The 18585-nt window shown below is 39.1% G+C and overlaps 1 protein-coding gene across 9 annotated transcripts in view; it reads left to right on the forward strand.

The window, feature by feature from the left end:
• The window catches only part of FAT1 (FAT atypical cadherin 1), a 126734-nt gene that overhangs the window by 17753 nt on the left and 90396 nt on the right, over window positions 1-18585 (forward strand). For all 9 annotated transcript variants that reach the window (XM_074329766.1, XM_074329767.1, XM_074329768.1 and 6 more), the window contains one exon: window positions 1005-4287. In XM_074329766.1, coding sequence (XP_074185867.1) covers window positions 1023-4287 — 3265 coding nt within the window. In that variant the 5' untranslated portion in view covers window positions 1005-1022. Of the gene's footprint in view, window positions 1-1004; window positions 4288-18585 lie in introns of those variants that run through there.

Genomic DNA, 18585 nt, shown 5'->3' on the forward strand with positions numbered 1-18585 from the left:
GTGTCCTTTCCTTCCGCCTCTCCCTCTGACCCTCCCACAGCGCCTACCGCCTGCTGCATTGATTGGGCCCTAGTCTGTGTGCGTTAGCTTAGGTGATTTGGCTGTTTGTGTGTGTCTTGTGTTCGGGTGACAGGTTGTTCAGTGCCCCCAAAGACAGTAGGCACTCTGAGCGTTGGTCGTTGACAGCAGTGGTGATAAAACATTCATGTGGTTGGTGAGATGTGCTTCACTGACTTAGGAAAAGTTCTGTTCATCATCAAGCTGCTGGTTTTCCTTTTGTAAGCTGGTCTTTTTTTCTTTTTTTTCTGGCTCATGTGCTCGTTCAGAAATGACCTCAGTATTACACTTGAATGATATAATTATTTTAATACACTTAAATAGTTATATACTGCTAAGTGAGCCAGTAAATCCTCACATTATATAGGGAGTGAACTTAACCATTCTTATAAAGAAATAATTTCAGGATAAATTTTGAAATGAGATTACAAGCTATCATTATGGGAGGTCATATAAAACCACTGTTTATAGAGTTTTTGTTCTAAATTAGTTGTTCGAGCTTCCCCATACTCAGGATACAGTGGTAACATTAAGTTTGTGAGCTTTGGAGCATTTTTTGTACATAAGTAGATGTGAACAATGTACTTATCTACCTTTTTAACAATTGCTTATATTTGCCTAGAAGATTTAAGTATAAGACTGTAATTTAACTGTTACAAGTTGGCAGTCTTTCATCTGATGCTCATTAGGATTCTTTAACTTGAGTCATTAAAATATGAAAAAGAGGTTCTTAAATTTAATAACACTAGACAAATAAGAGTGTTGATACTTATATTGGAAAACAGAAAAAAAAGCTAAAACCATTGCATTTATTCATATTCCACATAGATGGAAAATACTTTGTTAAAATATAAGGTCTACAACAAACTGTAAGAAAAAAATTGACATTTTTTTTGTTAGTTTTGTTTCCCCAAAATAACGATTCCTATTTCTTTCTTCTGTTTTAGCTTCCTGAGAGTTCAGCGATGGGGAGACATTTGGCCGTGCTTCTGCTGCTGCTTCTCCTTCTCCATCACTTTGGAGACAGTGATGGAAGCCAAACACTTGAACAGACTCCTATACAGTTTACACAATTCCAGTACAATGTCACTGTGCATGAAAATTCTGCAGCTAAAACCTATGTTGGGCATCCTATAAAAATGGGCATTTACATTACAAATCCGTTGTGGGAATTAAGGTACAAAATTGTCTCAGGAGACAACGAAAACCTATTCAAAGCTGAAGAATACATCCTTGGAGACTTTTGCTTTCTAAGAATAAGGACCAAAGGAGGAAATACAGCTATTCTTAATAGAGAGGTAAAAGACCATTACATGTTGATAGTCAAAGCAGTTGAAAAACATAGTAATACTGAAGCACGGACAGTGGTCAGGGTGCAAGTGCTGGATACAAATGACTTGAGACCATTATTCTCACCCACCTCATACAGCGTTTCTTTACCTGAAAACACAGCCATAAGGACCAGTATTGCAAGAGTCAGTGCCACAGATGCAGACATTGGAACCAATGGAGAGTTTTACTACAGTTTTAAAGACCGAACGGACATGTTTGCTATTCACCCAACCAGCGGTGCAATAGTTTTAACTGGTAGACTTGATTACACAGAGACTCAGCTGTATGAGATGGAAATTCTGGCTGTGGACCGTGGGATGAAATTGTATGGTAGCAGCGGCATCAGCAGCATGGCCAAGCTAACAGTTCACGTAGAACAGGCCAACGAGTGTGCCCCTGTGATAACAGCCGTGACGTTATCACCATCGGAACTGGACAAGGACCCCACATACGCAATCGTCACAGTGGATGACTGTGATCAGGGTGCCGATGGGGAAGTAGCTTCCTTAAGCATCGTGGCAGGTGACGTCCTCCAACAGTTCAGAACTGTGAGGTCCTCTCCAGGGAGCAAAGAGTATAAAGTCAAAGCCGTTGCTGGCATTGATTGGGACAGTCATCCTTTTGGCTACAATCTGACACTTCAGGCTAAAGATAAAGGTACCCCTCCCCAGTTCTCGTCTATGAAGGTCATTCACGTGACTTCTCCACAGTTCAGAGCTGGGCCAGTCAGGTTTGAAAAGGATGTTTACAGAGCAGAAATAAGTGAATTTGCTCCTTCTAATACACCGGTGGTCATGGTAAAAGCCACGCCTAGTTATTCCCATTTGAGGTATGTTTTCAAAAGTGCACCGGGAAAAGCGAAATTCAGTTTAAATCCCAACACTGGTCTCATTTCCATTTTAGAACCAATTAAAAGGCAGCAGGCGTCCCAGTTTGAACTTGAAGTAACAACAAGTGACAGAAAAGCCTCAACCAGGGTCTTGGTTAAAGTCTTAAGTGCTAATAGCAACCCCCCTGAATTTACCCAGACAGCGTACAAAGCGTCTTTTGATGAGAACGTGCCCATTGGCACCACGGTCACGAGCGTGAGTGCCGTGGACCCCGACGAGGGGGAGAATGGGTACGTGACCTACAGTATTGCCAATGTAAACCCTGTGCCATTTGTGATAAACCATTTCACCGGTGCTGTGAGTACTTCAGAAAACTTGGACTACGAGTTGATGCCTCGGGTTTATACCCTCAGAATTCGAGCGTCAGACTGGGGCTTGCCGTACCGCCGTGAAGTTGAAGTACTTGCTACCATTACTCTCAATAACTTGAACGACAACACACCCTTGTTTGAGAAAATCAATTGTGAAGGAACCATTCCCAGGGACCTAGGTGTGGGAGAGCAAATAACTACTGTTTCTGCTATTGATGCTGATGAACTTCAGTTGGTCCGCTATCAGATTGAAGCTGGGAATGAACTAGATTTGTTTAGCTTAAATCCCAGCTCCGGGGTGTTGTCTTTAAAGCAATCGCTGATGGATGGTTTAGGTGCAAAGGTATCATTTCATAGTCTGAGAATTACAGCTACAGATGGAGAAAATTTTGCCACACCGTTATATATCAACTTAACTGTGGCTGTCAGTCGCAAGCCAGTAAACTTGCAGTGTGAAGAGACTGGCGTTGCCAAAATGCTGGCAGAGAAACTCCTGCAGGCAAATAAATTACACAGTCAGGGAGAGATCGAGGACGTGTTCTTTGATTCTCACTCTGTCAATGCTCATGCACCTCAGTTTAGAAGTACTCTTCCAACTGGTATCGAGGTGAAGGAAAACCATCCTGTGGGTTCCAGCATAATTTTCGTGAATGCCTCAGACCTTGACACTGGCTTCAACGGGAAACTTGTCTACGCCATTTCTGGAGGAAATGAAGATAGTTGTTTCATTATTGACATGGAAACTGGAATGCTAAAAATTTTATCCCCACTTGACCGTGAAACAACAGACAAATATACCCTGAATATTACAGTATCTGACCTTGGCATACCGCAGAAGGCTGCGTGGCATCTTCTAGATATCAGAGTTCTGGACGCCAATGATAATCCACCTGAGTTTTTACAGGAGAACTATTTTGTTGAAGTGAGTGAAGACAAGGAGATAAATAGTGAAATCATCCAGGTTGAAGCCACAGATAAAGATCTAGGGCCCAATGGACACGTGACATACTCTATTCTCACAGACACAGATAAATTTTCAATCGACAGCACGACTGGTGTTGTGAGAGTTGTGTCCCCTTTGGATCGTGAAGAGCAGCATGTGCATTACGTAAAGATTGAAGCCAGGGATCAAGCCACGGAAGAACCCCAGTTGTTTTCCACTGTCCTTTTGAAAGTCTCATTAGAGGATGTTAATGACAACCCCCCTAGGTTTATTCCACCGAGTTACCGTGTGAAAGTTCGAGAGGACCTTCCAGAAGGAACCATAATCATGTGGTTAGAGGCCTATGACCCCGACTTAGGTCAGTCTAGTCAAGTGAGATACAGTCTCATGGACCACGGAGAAGGAAACTTTGATGTGGATAAACTCAGCGGTGCAGTTCGGATTGTACAGCAGCTGGACTTCGAGAAGAAGCAAGTATATAATCTCACAGTGAGGGCCAAAGACAAAGGGAAGCCAGTTTCTCTGTCATCTACTTGCTATGTTGAAGTTGAGGTGATTGATGTGAATGAGAACTTACACCCACCGGTGTTTTCCAGCTTTGTGGAAAAGGGTGTAGTGAAAGAAGATGTCCCTATGGGTTCATCGGTCATGACAGTATCAGCCCACGATGAGGACACAGGAAGAGATGGGGAGATCCGCTACTCCATTCGAGATGGTTCTGGTGTTGGTGTTTTCAAAATAGATGAAGAAACAGGTAAATATGTTCTTATTTCTCTGTTTGATCGCCCCTCCCATTTTTTGTGACGTCAGTATCTGCCCTGTGCTAGTGCCTCTGCAATTCCCCATTGGCCCCTGGTAGGGCTCAGTATGGAAGTACATGTGTATGCTTTTTGTCCCATTGCAGGTGTCTGTGTGTGTAGTAAGCCCTGAAGGTGGAACCTGAATACGCTGGCATAAAATGAGTAAAAAACGGGGGAACATTGAAGACATGACCACTGATACTGATCTCTACATGTGTACTCTGTATTATCAGAAGCATCATTGTGGTTTTGCTGTGACTTTGGGAAGTCCTTCCAAAGTTTTTTCAAGCTAGTATGTTTGCAGACTTGGAATAGTCACTACCACCATCCTGAGCTTATTGCTCACCTGCAAAATTGTGTAGTGCACAGGGAGAAGACTACTAGAACTTCCACCATGTGATCTGCTTTACTTAGTACCTCCTCCAAGTTTGTTTGAGAGACAAATGTAGGGTAGTAAAATGTTGAATTGAGAAGACCTGGCTTGGAATCTTGGCTCTTCCAGTTGGTTATTGGTTGGTCTTGGACATATTCGTTATTTTCTTGAAACTGACTTGCTTCACCTATAAGATAGGGACGCTCAAAATTACAGCAAGATTTATGTGAGGCTAAAGTGAAATAACATGGGAAAGCTCCCTAGCGTGTACTAGAGTCTGTTAATATCTTTTGGAAGTGGTAGCAATGTTTTGTTACCATATTCCTCCACCTAGAATAAAGTCCCCCAATCAGAACATCCAAGAGCCAATTTAGGCTAGAGGGTGTATTGTTTTGCACTTTGTATATATCTCTAATTTAGCTGCTTTTCATTGGTGTAGTTGTCTGTCATTCTCTTGTGATGGAGTGTGAGCCTTTATATTACTTTGCTAGGGCTGCCATAACAAAGTACCACAGACTGGGTGGCTTAAACAACAGAAAGTTATTTTCTCACAGTGCTGGAGGCCAGAAGTCAAATATCAAGGTGTTGACATGGTAGGTTTCTTCTCAGACCTCTCTCTCCTTGGCTCGTAGATAGATATCTTCTCCCTGTGTCTTCACATGATTTTTCCTCTGTATGTCTGTGTCCTAATCTCTTCTTATAAGGACACCAACCATACTGAATTAGGCACCACCCTAATAACCTCATTTTAACTTTTTTTTAAATCTCTTTTAAGGCTCTATCTCCAAGTACAGTCACCTTCTGAGGTACTGGGGATTAGGACTTCAACACATGAATTTTAGGGCATGCAATTTACCCCCAAACCACCTTTAAGGATAAGCTTTTAGCTCATGCATTTTCTATTCTCAGCATCTAGCAAAAAGTGCCTGGCATGTAGCAGCTGCTCATTAAATGGTAAAAGAATGAATGAGTACATTAATGATTATTTTTGACTTTGAACATCCTGCCCTCTTAGAATGGTAATGGAAATGGAAGGAAACTGGATAATCACAGCGCTAGTCGGCCATAGATGGAGCTCAATTTGTCCATTAGTCTCATTGATGTTTCCTTTGTGAATGTATCCATACTCAAAGGGATGTTTTCTTATTACATTTAAACTTTGTTTATATTCAGTAATACCACAAATAAATTCTTAAGTCAATACCTATACCAGTATCCATTCCCACATATAATAGGTATATAGCACATGAAAAATACAATTATTGTCCTAGAAATAGGTTATTTAGATGCTATAGTATTTTTAAAGTGCTCCTTTTTATTCAAGGGATTCTTTTTCTAATGAATTAAATACTGCTAGCACATTTATAGATACAGACTGCATACCACTCATCTAAAATACGCCTTTAAGAGAAAAATAGCATAACTAACAAGTTAGTAATGACTCATCTGAAAGAGTAGAATAGATTTTATTTTTTTTTTGGTCATGCTCTTTAACATGAATTAGAATTTTCAGCTATAATGTCAACATAAAAAAAATACCCAAAACTTGGTAACTGAAGCTGAAGTATTTTGTGAATTTCTAAGGACAGTTATTTCTACTTTTTTTTTTTTTCCCTAAAGTGGGTTTTGAAAACCTATAAAGACCTGTTTTAAGTTCAAGTTCAGGCAGAAAATAGAACTAAAATCTTAATTTACATTTCCTTGATGGCTTAAATTATATGAGCACTGCTTTTTGGGGTTTTTTCTTTCAAGTGAAAAGACTATTTTCTGTTGCCTTTTAAAGACTCATTTAGAAACTAGTATTTTTCACCTATAAATTTAAGAGATTGAGATATTTTTACAACAAGAAAAAAAAAAAAAAAGCCACCTAACAAGCAGTATCCTGAAATAGATCTATAGTCGTTTTCAAGCTGAATGGCAGTGGCAGACTGTTCCAGTGGTAGCTTAGTAGGAGGCCGGGGATGAGTTGGGATTATGGGCAGTGAGCTTGGGAAGTATATACGGAACTGCATTTGTGTAAATATTGAGATTTAAAGGTGAGAGAAGAATTGGCAATTTCTAGGTCATCTATTCTGTCATCCTTTCTTTACAGAGGAAATTATGAGGCGTACAGATTTCTGTTTAGTATGATTTTTGAAATTAAATAAAAGTGATATAATAATATTTACACATTGGCCTGGTATACATCACAAGATGTATTTTTGGCAGTAGAATTATCAGCCCAAGTGATTTTAGAGATTCCTGGCAAGACAGTTGGTATCATGATGGAGAATTCCTTCAGGAAAAGTCAGTGTGTTTTGTGCAGTAGAAATACTAAAATTACGTATGCTGATTTTTTGTTTGGGGTTTGTCGACTAATTTCTAGGGCAGGCTGGATGTGTAGAGAGGTGCCTGCTGTTAGATGAAGAAAACGAGGGGCAGTTCAGGAATACCAATGGGGACCCCATAGGACATAGCACTGAAACTCTGTGACTTGGATTGGCCTGGCTCAGGTCAGGTTCATTAGCACCTTTCTAGACCTTAAGTTAAGTCTCTGCTCATTGCCCATTTCTGCTGTGCTCTTACTTTCTCTTCTGCTCAGACATTTAATGTGGGCCTAACTGATACAAGCCTCCACAGGACAGCTTTGGCCCTGGGCACCAAGAACCTGCCCATTTAACTGTTTGCTTCTTGCCCTTGGCTTAAGTTTAAACTACAGTGTTGGTTGAGTAATATAACCAAGTTTTTGTCGTGGTTTACTTATTTCACCATTGTCAAATATGTGTATCATTTTCATAGAACACATTCAGAGAATATAATGCAGCAATCTGAATTTAGTTCTTACTATATTTTAAGATCCTTAAAAAAAAAATCTACTTACAGTGAAACATCCCCTGAAAAGTAGTTTCTTGAAGAAATAGAAATTCTGTGGACTACCTAAAATATGTACAGTTCTGTCAGCTCTGGATTTTGTACATATTTTACTAATTGGCTTTGCAAGGAGGTAACTTGTAATTACAGTGTGGGGGTGAGTCAGTTGACTCATCTGAAATTCTCTCACTGTATCATATGCTTTTCCTGGAGCGGCTTCTGGGTGTTAGTGAATTGTTCTGACAAATCAGGCACTTGATTTCTCATCCATGTGAGGTTTGGAAGGGTAGGGTGTTACGCAAAAAATTATTTGGAAACTCAGTCTTGTTTGAGAGCCAATCTCCAGTGCTGCCATAAAGATTCGCCCTCTTTTTGTCTCCTTCACATCTACAGTGAGGGTTATAAAGCAGATTTAACAGAAATGTTAGTGGAGTAAGTATCTTTGCAGCATGTGTAATTTCACATTCACATTGATTTGCCTGACTTTGTACTTCCCAGCATTCCCCATCCTCGCTTCAGATGTGTTCTTGGTTGCTTTGTTGTAGCTTCAGAGTTGAGCAGAATAGAACCTTGAGCATCCCTCTGCAGATTTGTGGCATCAATTCAGCTTCGTGTTCTTGGCTGGTGGGTACCCATCCGAGTTAATTATTACTTGAGCACCAATAAAAAATTGCAACTTTCTGCTAATTTTTAGAACTTTGGCTACGTCTAGAAAAATGGTTGGCCAAAGATTTTTAAATTGTTAGTGGAAACTGTTGAGGCAGTGCTTAATTGAGGTCTGTTCCACTGATGTTCGAGGTTGGACAATTAAGTTCGCAAACTTGTTGCAATGATATTACTAACCTTTTTTGATATCAGAGGGATTATTCATTATAAATTTGTACCAGCTGAACAGTTAACCAAGTTTACTACTTGGAAGTACTGAAAGGCTGCATGAAAAAGTTAGATGATCTGAACTTTTCACCCACAATTCATGGCTCTTGCATCACAACAACACACCAGCTCACAGGGCACTGTCTGTGAGGGAGTTTTTAGCCAGTAAACAAATAACTGTATTGGAACACCCTCCCTACTCACCTGATCTGGCCCCCAATGACTTCTTTCTTTACCTGATGACAAAGGAAATATTGAAAGGAAGGCATTTTGATGACATTCAGGACATCAAGGGTAATATGAGGCTAGCTCTGATGGCCATTCCAGAAAAAGAGTTCCAAAGTTGCTTTGAAGGGTGGACTAGGCTCTGGTATCGGTGCATACCTTCCCAAGGGGAGTACTTCGAAGATGACAATAATGATATTCAGCAATGTAGCACTTTTTCTAGGATGAGTTCGTGAACTTAATTGTCACACTTCGTATGTATTCTGATAGGATGCCCTTAAGTATGTTTTTCCCTCAGTCTGGAGTAATTTGGTTCAGTTTGCAGCTCAATAAGAGCATTTCCCCCTCTGACTACTTGTTTGTGGGGGAAGAGAGGGATTATGTTTTTCATTAAGATAAGAGCAAACTCTGAATTTACTAGTGCTGTGTTACTTTTAGAATCCCAGTCGTGGTTTCAGGATTGAAATAGACGTTTTGATGAGAAGACTCGAATTAATGTGGAAGTACAGCTATTGCAACAAGATAAATCACCATCCATGAAATATGGGAGGGGAAATTAGGACTGTAGTTTTCTTAAGCGACACTGGCTACAGTCTCATTGTGGGGGAGTGTTGCTCCATTCCTATATTACCCGTTTGGAGACTGGTTCCTGGCCTTCCTTACATAGGGACACAGGATGAACACGTTTGTGTAGTGGGAACAGAAGGGGATTCTAGTCCTAACTTATTGTTGACCTCATTGAGAGGGAAAATGTTTCTGGGGCTTCTGTCTGGTTTGGCAAAACTCCGAATTATTTTCATTATTCACTCAAGTTTAAAAAAAAAACAAAAACAACCCTTTTCCCAACAGAGTAGGATAGTCTGCATACACCCAAGGACCTATGTTTTTTTCCTAGGGTCTGTTCTGTCAGGACAGGAAATAGAATGTAGAGGATATTAATGGGCTAAAGCCCCATGACCAAAAAGTTTCTAAGAGTGGCCGTTAGAAGTGCGGTCTGCTGTGCTGGGACCAATTACCTCTGTTAGAGCTGGGTCTAGAATTCCTGGCAGCAGGAACTTAAATAGATACTGGTGGGAGGCTGGGTTAGGGAGTTAAGAAATTTGCTGGTGAAAGGGCTTTTGTATTGCTGTCTCTTCCCGTAAGTGGCAGCAGCTGCTGTCCTGTTCTTTTTGTTTTCCTCCTATAAAAGTTGAAGAGAAATGAATTTCCAAGCCACAGTGAGATTGGACATTGGTCTTTGGCAGAAATTATATTATGATAATGTGTTGTTGCTGTGTTTGGGAGTAAGACACTTTTCTCGTGTGTGTGTGTGTGTGTGTGTGTGTGTGTGTGAGAGAGAGAGAGAGAGAGAGAGAGAGAGAGAGAGAGAGAGAGAGAGAGAGAGATTCTGAGTCAGGCAGGACATGGTAATACTTCCTACTGGGGAAAGAGTTCTCCTTTGAACCAGATAGATTTTAAGGTGAAAATAGGGTCCAATTAGAAATATTAAGGAAATTCCATTTTGTTTTCAGAGAAAACAGGATCAGCTTTTCTTCAGTTCCCCCCCCCCCCGATATTTAACAAGTTGATGCTTTAAGTACTGATGGAATACTTGTTTGGGGGGGGGGGGTTGGATTATGAAGTTCTGCGAACTGTGGTTGCGGGTGGCATTGTGTTGTGAAGCAGAATGCGGTGAGGCTGTGCAACGCCTTTGTATAATCCTGAATGATGTGTAAGGGCCAGACCCTGGGGGGTTGGGGTAGACATCACTTCAGGTCTGGTCTCTTTGGCCTCATGCTTTCAGTAATCATGAAGTAATGCTGTGGACCTCAGTATAATGCTAAACCACAGACACAGTGTCACAACCAAGTGCTGCTGCAACCACTCTATATGCATTAATTTATTTAATTCTCCCACCCACCAGATAGATACTCTTATCCCTGTTACCAATCAGGAAACATTCACAATGAAGTAATTGGCCTACGACCCTTGGGCACTAAGTGACAGAACTAGTGAGCCTTGCTTGCAAACACTAGGTTGCACTGCCTCTCACGCTTTAAGGAATGATCTTTTTAAAAATTATTTTTTTTAGTTACAGTAGACATTCAATATTAGTCTCAGTATAATGATTAGACACTTACATAATTTGTGCAGTGATCCCCCCTCTTTCGTCTGGTACCCACGTGGCACCATACATAGTTTTTGCAACATCATTGACTATATTCCCTATGCTGTACTTTATATCCCCGTGACTATTTTGTAACTACCAGTTTGTACTTCTTAATCCCTTAAAGAGTGACCTTGAGATGCTCTAAGGAAGCTCATTTGAAAGCTAGTAGTTGAGTGGGACTGTGGGCTGAACTGGGTTGGGCTGGGCTGGAGATTTGCATCCTAGATTTGAGGCTTGGTCGTGAAGGAGTATTGAATCTAAGAACCTTTTTCTGAGCTATCACTTTTTCTCAGAGTAACGTATTGCTCTTGAGCACACTCAGAACAGGATGTTTGAGTTACAGTGTGGTGGCATTCAAGCAATTGGAGATTATTCCAACAAAGTGGTTAGTAGTGGGGGAATCAGTACAGGTAGTGAGTTTCACTGTCTAGTTGAGGTGGACGGGTGTCTTACCTGTTTTTGCAATTGTGAAAGTATGATCTCATAAATGAAAATACTGCACGTCTGAACTGTTCAGGATGTTAATTTCAGCCTTTTTTCATCAAAACAAAATTTTAGATGATTGTTAGGGTCCTGGCTAATTTTAAAAACCAATTTAACCCACAACGTAGCTGAAGTTAAGTTCATCTGCAAGTTAGTTGTATAACTTACAGTCATTTTCTCTTGCGTTGTCCTGCCTGATGCCTCCTCGGCTTGGGCAGCGTGTCCCCGGCCACCTGGCACGTGGCAGGAAAGTGAGTGAATGTCACTCTCCTCAGTCCTGTTGGCAGGGGACCATTTTTACATTCTAAGAGTGTTTAAGAGTTGAATATTCCTAACTTCATGAGTGGCCTATGCGTATAGAGATATAATGCTCAATTAATACATGGTCTGTTTTTTTCCATGTTGTCTGCCTTGCCCAATTATGAAAATTGACTAGATTTTAAAACTTCAGGTGTTTGTCCATGTTGGATTTTTTTCCTTAATCATTTAGTCCCTGTTGTTTTGACTTTGTGGATTATTTTGGTTCATAAGGCTGGATTTGTCAAATTGTTACTATCTATCAGTTTGTATTTTGCATACTGTGTTACTTTGCAGCTACCTTTATGGCACTTATTTTTTTAAAAGATCAAGCCACATTGGTTATAAATAGTACATGCTCGCTGCACGAGACAGAATACCATGAGGCACAATCCTTCACGTCTTTGTTACTAGGAACAAATGGACTTGGAAAGATTGCCATTCAAGGTCACTTTCCTGTACTCGATGAATTGGCAGTTACCCAGTTTAACAGTAGTGATAGTAAGTCTAGGAAACTATTCACATATATGCTTCCAGGGCCGGTCTTATCAATTAACTTGCCTTGCCAGTTAAACTATGCCATCTCTCCTCAGCGTATCTGACACCGTAGTGAACCTGATTGCTTGCTAGGCCTTCATGTGGCTGAGTGAACTGACCTGTTGAACGAGATTCATTAGATTTGTCTATTTATTTTATGCTGAGGAAAGTCTATGAAAGATAGACTTTGTAGTTTTAGCCTAATTGATTTTTTTTTATATGAGTTACCCAGCTATTTCTCTACTTTCTTAAGTCTTCTTTCTAATTTTCTGTAATTTAACCATGTTATATACTTATCACTTTTTCGCCTTTATCATGGTTAGTATATAATTATAGTTCACATTTATTGAATGCTACTGTGTATCAGCCCTATTTTAAGCGCTTTAGACTATCTCATTAGATCGTTATAGTAATTCACGAGTTAAAATAAGACACTAAGACACTCTTTATGTAGTACCTACATTGAAACACAGACGTGACAAATAATGGAGGTAAGCTATGCACTGACCTTGTTTGATTTTGAAAAAAATTTAAATTATGTAATAGACATTGATGTGGTTTAAAGTGTGACACGTGGGAAGCTGTTGGTAATGTAGAGATGATTCTTGGGCAGAGGTATTCGATCTCATGGAATCTTCCTCCTTAAATCCTTTCAGTGTCTCCCATTACATGAAGTCTAAGCTCTTTAGCATAGCTGGTAACACGCTAATAAATTCGCCTCCCTCTCCCGGTTTACTTTGTGTGTGCTCCTGTCATCGGCTCCGATTCGTGCCCTGTGCTTCAGCCAAATGGAGCCAGTCCCTTCCCCATGTACTACGTCAGCCCCTCTGCCGTTGTTTCTAGTCTTCCCACCTTTGGAGAACATTGACCACTCGATCAGCTCTTATTGTCCCTAACTCTGCTCAATCAGTCTTTCTTCTCCTTCATCTGGAGGTAATTCTTCTTTTCTTGTATGTACTTAAAAAAAATAACATTGTAAATATCACTCTAATGTCATTGTTTCTTTACATGTCCTTTTCCTCTAAATTGTCAGCTCCGTGTGTGGGTGGGTTCTCAGCCTTTCACCACTGGATTTATATAACAGGCACTCAGTCAATATTCGGTCGGTTGGCCTAATAAGCCATTGTTGCCTCTCCTGAGAAGCCTTTCCTGCGACACAGGTACTTAGTATTGGCTTTTCTTTGTTTCAGTCGTACTTTCTGTACGTCCTTCTGGTATCGTGTGTGACTCAGGGTCTTGTTTATCTGTCTGTGTCATGTCTGTGTCCCAGAGCTGAAAGACCGAGGACAGTCTTACTCATTTTTCTGCCCTCTGCCTACTTAGCCCTTGTTTATTCAACAAACAAACTGATTGTAACATATAATAATGGTAGTCGTGAGAGTTGAGTGAAGCCTCTCTTCTGCCGCCCAGTGCCTATTTCTAGACCTCCAAAATGGTGGTTCCTAATGTTTTTGGCATCAAAGAAACTTCTGAGGATCTGTTGAAAACTGTATTTTGTCTTTAGCAATATGGTGATTTGGTTACAATACCAGGGGCTTGTACAGTGCTGAACCTGTTCATGGGCCTTTAGTATCCTTGGACCTCTGGGTTTAAGTTTCCCTGATCTCGGGGTTCCAGGGCTGCCAGTCCTCAAAGGATCTCAGAAAGGAGGCCCCGAGGGTGAGGAGAATGACGATGGTGATGATGATGATGATGACGATGGTGACAATGGTAATGACAAGCATTTTGTATAATGCTCTACAGCCTGCAGGTGTCTCAACATATTAATATATTACATGACACCCAGGCTTAATAATATGCTTATTATTATATATAGTGGTTGTGGGGTGGCCAGTTAGCTCCGTTGGTTAGAGCGTGGTGCTGATACATAGTAGTTGTTACTTCTATTTTATAAGTGCAGTAGATAAATACTTTACAATGAACAAATAGAAATCGCTTTTCTATATATTTGTACGTGTGCTTAAAATGATTCAAGAGAAATTGTCATTCAAGGTAATTTTCCAGTGAGATAATAACCTGTAGTTATTTACAGACCTGTATCATCAGATAGCCCGTCTCTCCGTGAGGTGTACAAGACAAACAACTCTAGTAAAATCATTATAATAAACAATACATCTATTTTTAAGGTTGGCAGCCCTTTAGGCCAGGATTTGATCTTCAGTGTTGCCAACTTACCATGGAAACCCCCCTTTGCTCCACTAGTAAAGGTAAAACAATCTGTCAGATAACTCAGACTTCTAATAAGAGTTAACTTTCTTGACAGACTGGATTTTTATTTAATTGGACTTCAAAATCAGAGCATTTGGGATTTAAACTATTTTAGTTTTTTTAAATAGTCCCCTTATTCAGTACAAAAGAAAGAAATTGGTAAATAATGCCTATTTTTATAGGTTATGGTTCATTGTGAAAGGAACATGAAACAACTTTATAGTGAAAAATGAAATAAATGCATATGTGGCAACGTTTTCTGATCTATGATTTAAAGGCATTGATGTCTTATCACTTCCAGTCAATATGGTTTTTGACCTCTATGGAGGTCATTTTTTGTAAACTGATTTGGGAATCTTTCATCAAGTAATGTTTTCTTTATCACAAGGTAAAGACATTTTATTAGTTGAAAACAGCTTTTTGGAAAATGACTTTAAAGTAGTTTCACCATAAATTTTTACTTAAAAGATTTTAGCTCTCTTAGGTTTTTCACTTGCCTTAAATCTGCTCAATATCAAGATGTCTCAAACGTCTTTATTTCTCTTTTCCCAGTGCTTGGTTCACAGTTGATATTTAACAAATACTTATTCAGTAATGTTCGTCTTTTGATAAACCCAATAAGTGTCACATCATGTTCTTTTTTGATTTATTTCTCAACTGAAGGTGTTTACATTTTTAAATGAAAAACAAAAAACTGAGTTTTTCATGTAAACATCAAGTTAGTTCCTCAGCTGAGGCATCAGAATGGAAATCAGTTACTTTTAAAAGATAGATATAAAAAAATTTTTTTTAAAGAAGTATTATTTTCTTAATAGAGTGATAACATCATGTAGAAGATGCAAGTTGATTAGGAAAGCATGAACATGAATAATATTCATGTTTGATATTAATTAGCTCAATGTTGGTTTTAGAAAGAAGTCAAGCTAAGTATCATATCTGTAGAATAAAAGGGTTTTATAATTCCAGGCCTGTGATTTTAAAAGTATTTATTTTACATATGGTTCATGTTAGAAATTATCCTAATATAGTGAAAAAGCCTGCTTTTCTCATTTTACTTCCACCACAATAAAAACACTCGGAGGGCAGGGGCTTTGCTTTGTCTGTCCCTGGATTGCTGGTACCTAGAACTGCGCCTGGCACACTCTAGACACCCGGTAGCACTTGATGGATAAGTACAATTTGAAATTGAAATCGATTATTACAGAATTATAAAGGGAAACATGTCTAAGTAACTATTATTGGGAAAACCCTCTTAAATTTGTTCTTTGGGGCACATAGAGAGAAAATCCTAATTGGGGGTAGAGAACTGTCCTATGCACCATAGGTCTGCCTGTTCTTTCAATGCAGTTAAAACTGCCCTTCTACTTAAAATGCCCGCTTTCCCATACCTCTGAAATAGCTAAAAGCTAAGAATTAGAATAACAGCCACAACAACACTTCAGTAGCAATACAGATTCCTTTTGTTTATAGCTTGCCTTCTTCTAGAAGCAACTTTGTCAGGTTGAATACCAAAGCCTAGAATTAGAAATCCTAAATTCGTTGGCTTTCCAGGTGAATATACCTGAGTTAGGCATTGTTGTTTTCTTGGGCTAGAGAATGGTGATATCCTCTGGGTTCAAAATGTTTCTTCTGTTTTAAGTATAAAAGATGAATATCCATTTAGATTGTACATTTTTGGCAGAAACTTGAACTCTCGAAAGACTTTCAGGGTCTATTTTTATTTGTTAGGATCGTCATTGATGAATTTCCTAAAACTCAAAAAAATAATCACTTCTAGTGTTTCACAGAGTATTTTTTGAAACCCTCAGTTTCCTTGATTATATTGAGCACATATAAATGGACCCTTTTTAAAAACCATTTGTTTTTGTGTTGTAAATCTCTTGGCTGTTTCTGTTGATGGGGTGCTGTTTACTTATGAGCAAACCCTTCTTTTTGACTTAAGGGAAATGCAGTGACTAGATTATTTTAAGGAGAATAATGTATGTGAAACTAAAAATATTTTCTTCATTTTAGTGACTGCATCTAAATTAAAAAAAATGAACTCTTTTTGCATTTTGTATATTTTTCTTGCTGCCTAGGGTGTCTGATTCTATACTTTTCAAACATATGAATAGACAGCAGTTCAGTTAACTTTGTTTTTCTAATTTATGAGTCACTTATCAGGATGTAAAGGAAGGGCAGAAAATCCCTGGATTTGGGTAGAGATCTGTTCATAGAAGGCACAGTTAGTGCCTGAGAACAGCTGAGAGTTATAAGAAATGAGCTGATGGCCAGGTTAAGTTAGATCCCATGCAGGAGGTTAGAAGACTCAGTGGAGAAAGTGCATGCACAAAGCTGAATTGACACTTTTATTATCAGGCTGATACTAAATACTGTGAATGAAATCACAGACAACTGTGTTATTTAGCCTTTTGTTGGGGAATACCTCCATCCCCAACTTAGTGACTTCAAACAACTTCCATTTATTTTGGTCACAATTCAGTGGGTTGGCAATTTGGGCTTGCTCAGCTGGGTGTTTCCTTTGCTGGGCTCTCCTGTTGGGTCAGTAGCTGATAGGCTTGGTGGCTGTGCTTCTGAGAGAGTTGGCTGGGGGCTGGGGCTACTAGCTAGGCCCTGTGTCTGTGGTCCTCATCATCCAACAGCCTAGCCTGGACTTGTTTACATACTAATCTCAAGGTTCCAAGAGCTGGGGAAGAGAAGCAGCAAAACCTCTTGAGGGCAACCCTCAGAACTCATACATTGTCACCTCTCCCACATTCTGTTGCCTGAGTAAGGTGCGCCATCAAGTAGGAAAATAGGCTTCTCCTCTTGATGGGAGGAGTTGCAAAGTATTGTGTTCATTTTTCAGTGTACCACAGTTACACTTCCCCTGATATTTTCTCTTTGGGGAAATTCTTTCTTGGATATTAAATGTGCATAAGAATTGAAAGGCTTTTGAAAGTTTTCTGTGAAAATATCTATCTATGGTGTCTTAAAGATTTTCTATCTTACATAGTCAGCTATATGTAAGGTTTAAATACAGTTAAAACATTTCATGGTATTAAAATACTTCCTTATTTTTGATATGTTTCCATTTAAGCTGGAACTTAACCAGAGATGCGAGCGGTATACATGAAGTCTGAAGATATCAAAGCAGTAGTTCTCTATTCCTTCTGTTTCCGTTTTTACCGCAAATATTTTTGTTTTCTTGCCCCCAAGGGAATTTGAGAATCCCAATTTTTGAACAGCATTTTCATGCCAAAGAAAGAGAGATTAAGGGATAAAAGGCATCAAGGAGTTCTTCACAATTGCCTTTGGCTTACAGATGTTATTTTTTGCTCATTAGGACCACTTTTCTTGCTAATTGATTTGTCACAAATCGTTTCATTCACTTATTGCTTTCTCTTAGAGGATGAAAGAGTTGGGGGAAATGGAATGGGAAGTAGATGGTAGATTTGGGGGGGACACGAAAATAGAAACTGAAATAGGGAGAGAATATAGGAGTGTTGCTTTGGTATCTTTAAGGCTGCAAACACATCCCTGATGTATCTGCTCAAGTTTCAGTTTAAATGGAAAGGTATTAAAAATAAATTAAAGATGTATTTTAATGCCACTTAGTATTATACTAAATTTAGCTTGTATTAGAATTGTGGGACATATATGCAACAGAATAAGTAGGAGAATGCCCTATGATGAGTTGAAAGAGAAATCTTAGGATTTGAAACAAATTCATAATTGTACTGATTCACTAAGAAGCCTCAGGTTTCTGTCGGCAAATCTGGGGAGTTAATGTCTTTGAACACTTTGATGTACACATGGAAGAGGAAACTTGGGGCTATCTTTAATAGGCTTTTTAGAGAAGATAAAATTAAACCCCAGTTAGTATTCTTTCCCTCAAAGAGATTAGAAAAGCAAGAAAGTGAAAATGATTACCATTATCGATGAAAAAAATAAGTGACCTCAGTAAAGCATAAATGTTTGTTCATTGTTTATTGCTTGAGAAGAGTTCAATGCTCATTAAATATCAAAATGAAGGGTCTTATTTCTGAAATTAATAGGATTAAATTAAGGTTCTATGGCAGAAGTTTAGAGTAAGTTTCATTAGAAATTTAACCTAGAGATGCTGACCTAAAATTTGATAATTTAATAAATAGCGGCTCTTGATATGTAGAAAATAATTTTATCTAGGAAAATAACTTCTGTTTTGGGATTAAAGATGATTCTGTGCATAGGCACGTAATCAGCACAACCTGTGATAAACTAAAACCACAACAAAAC

The sequence above is a fragment of the Rhinolophus sinicus genome, linkage group LG04 (assembly GCF_036562045.2).
Source record: "Rhinolophus sinicus isolate RSC01 linkage group LG04, ASM3656204v1, whole genome shotgun sequence".
NCBI classification, from domain to species: domain Eukaryota; kingdom Metazoa; phylum Chordata; class Mammalia; order Chiroptera; family Rhinolophidae; genus Rhinolophus; species Rhinolophus sinicus.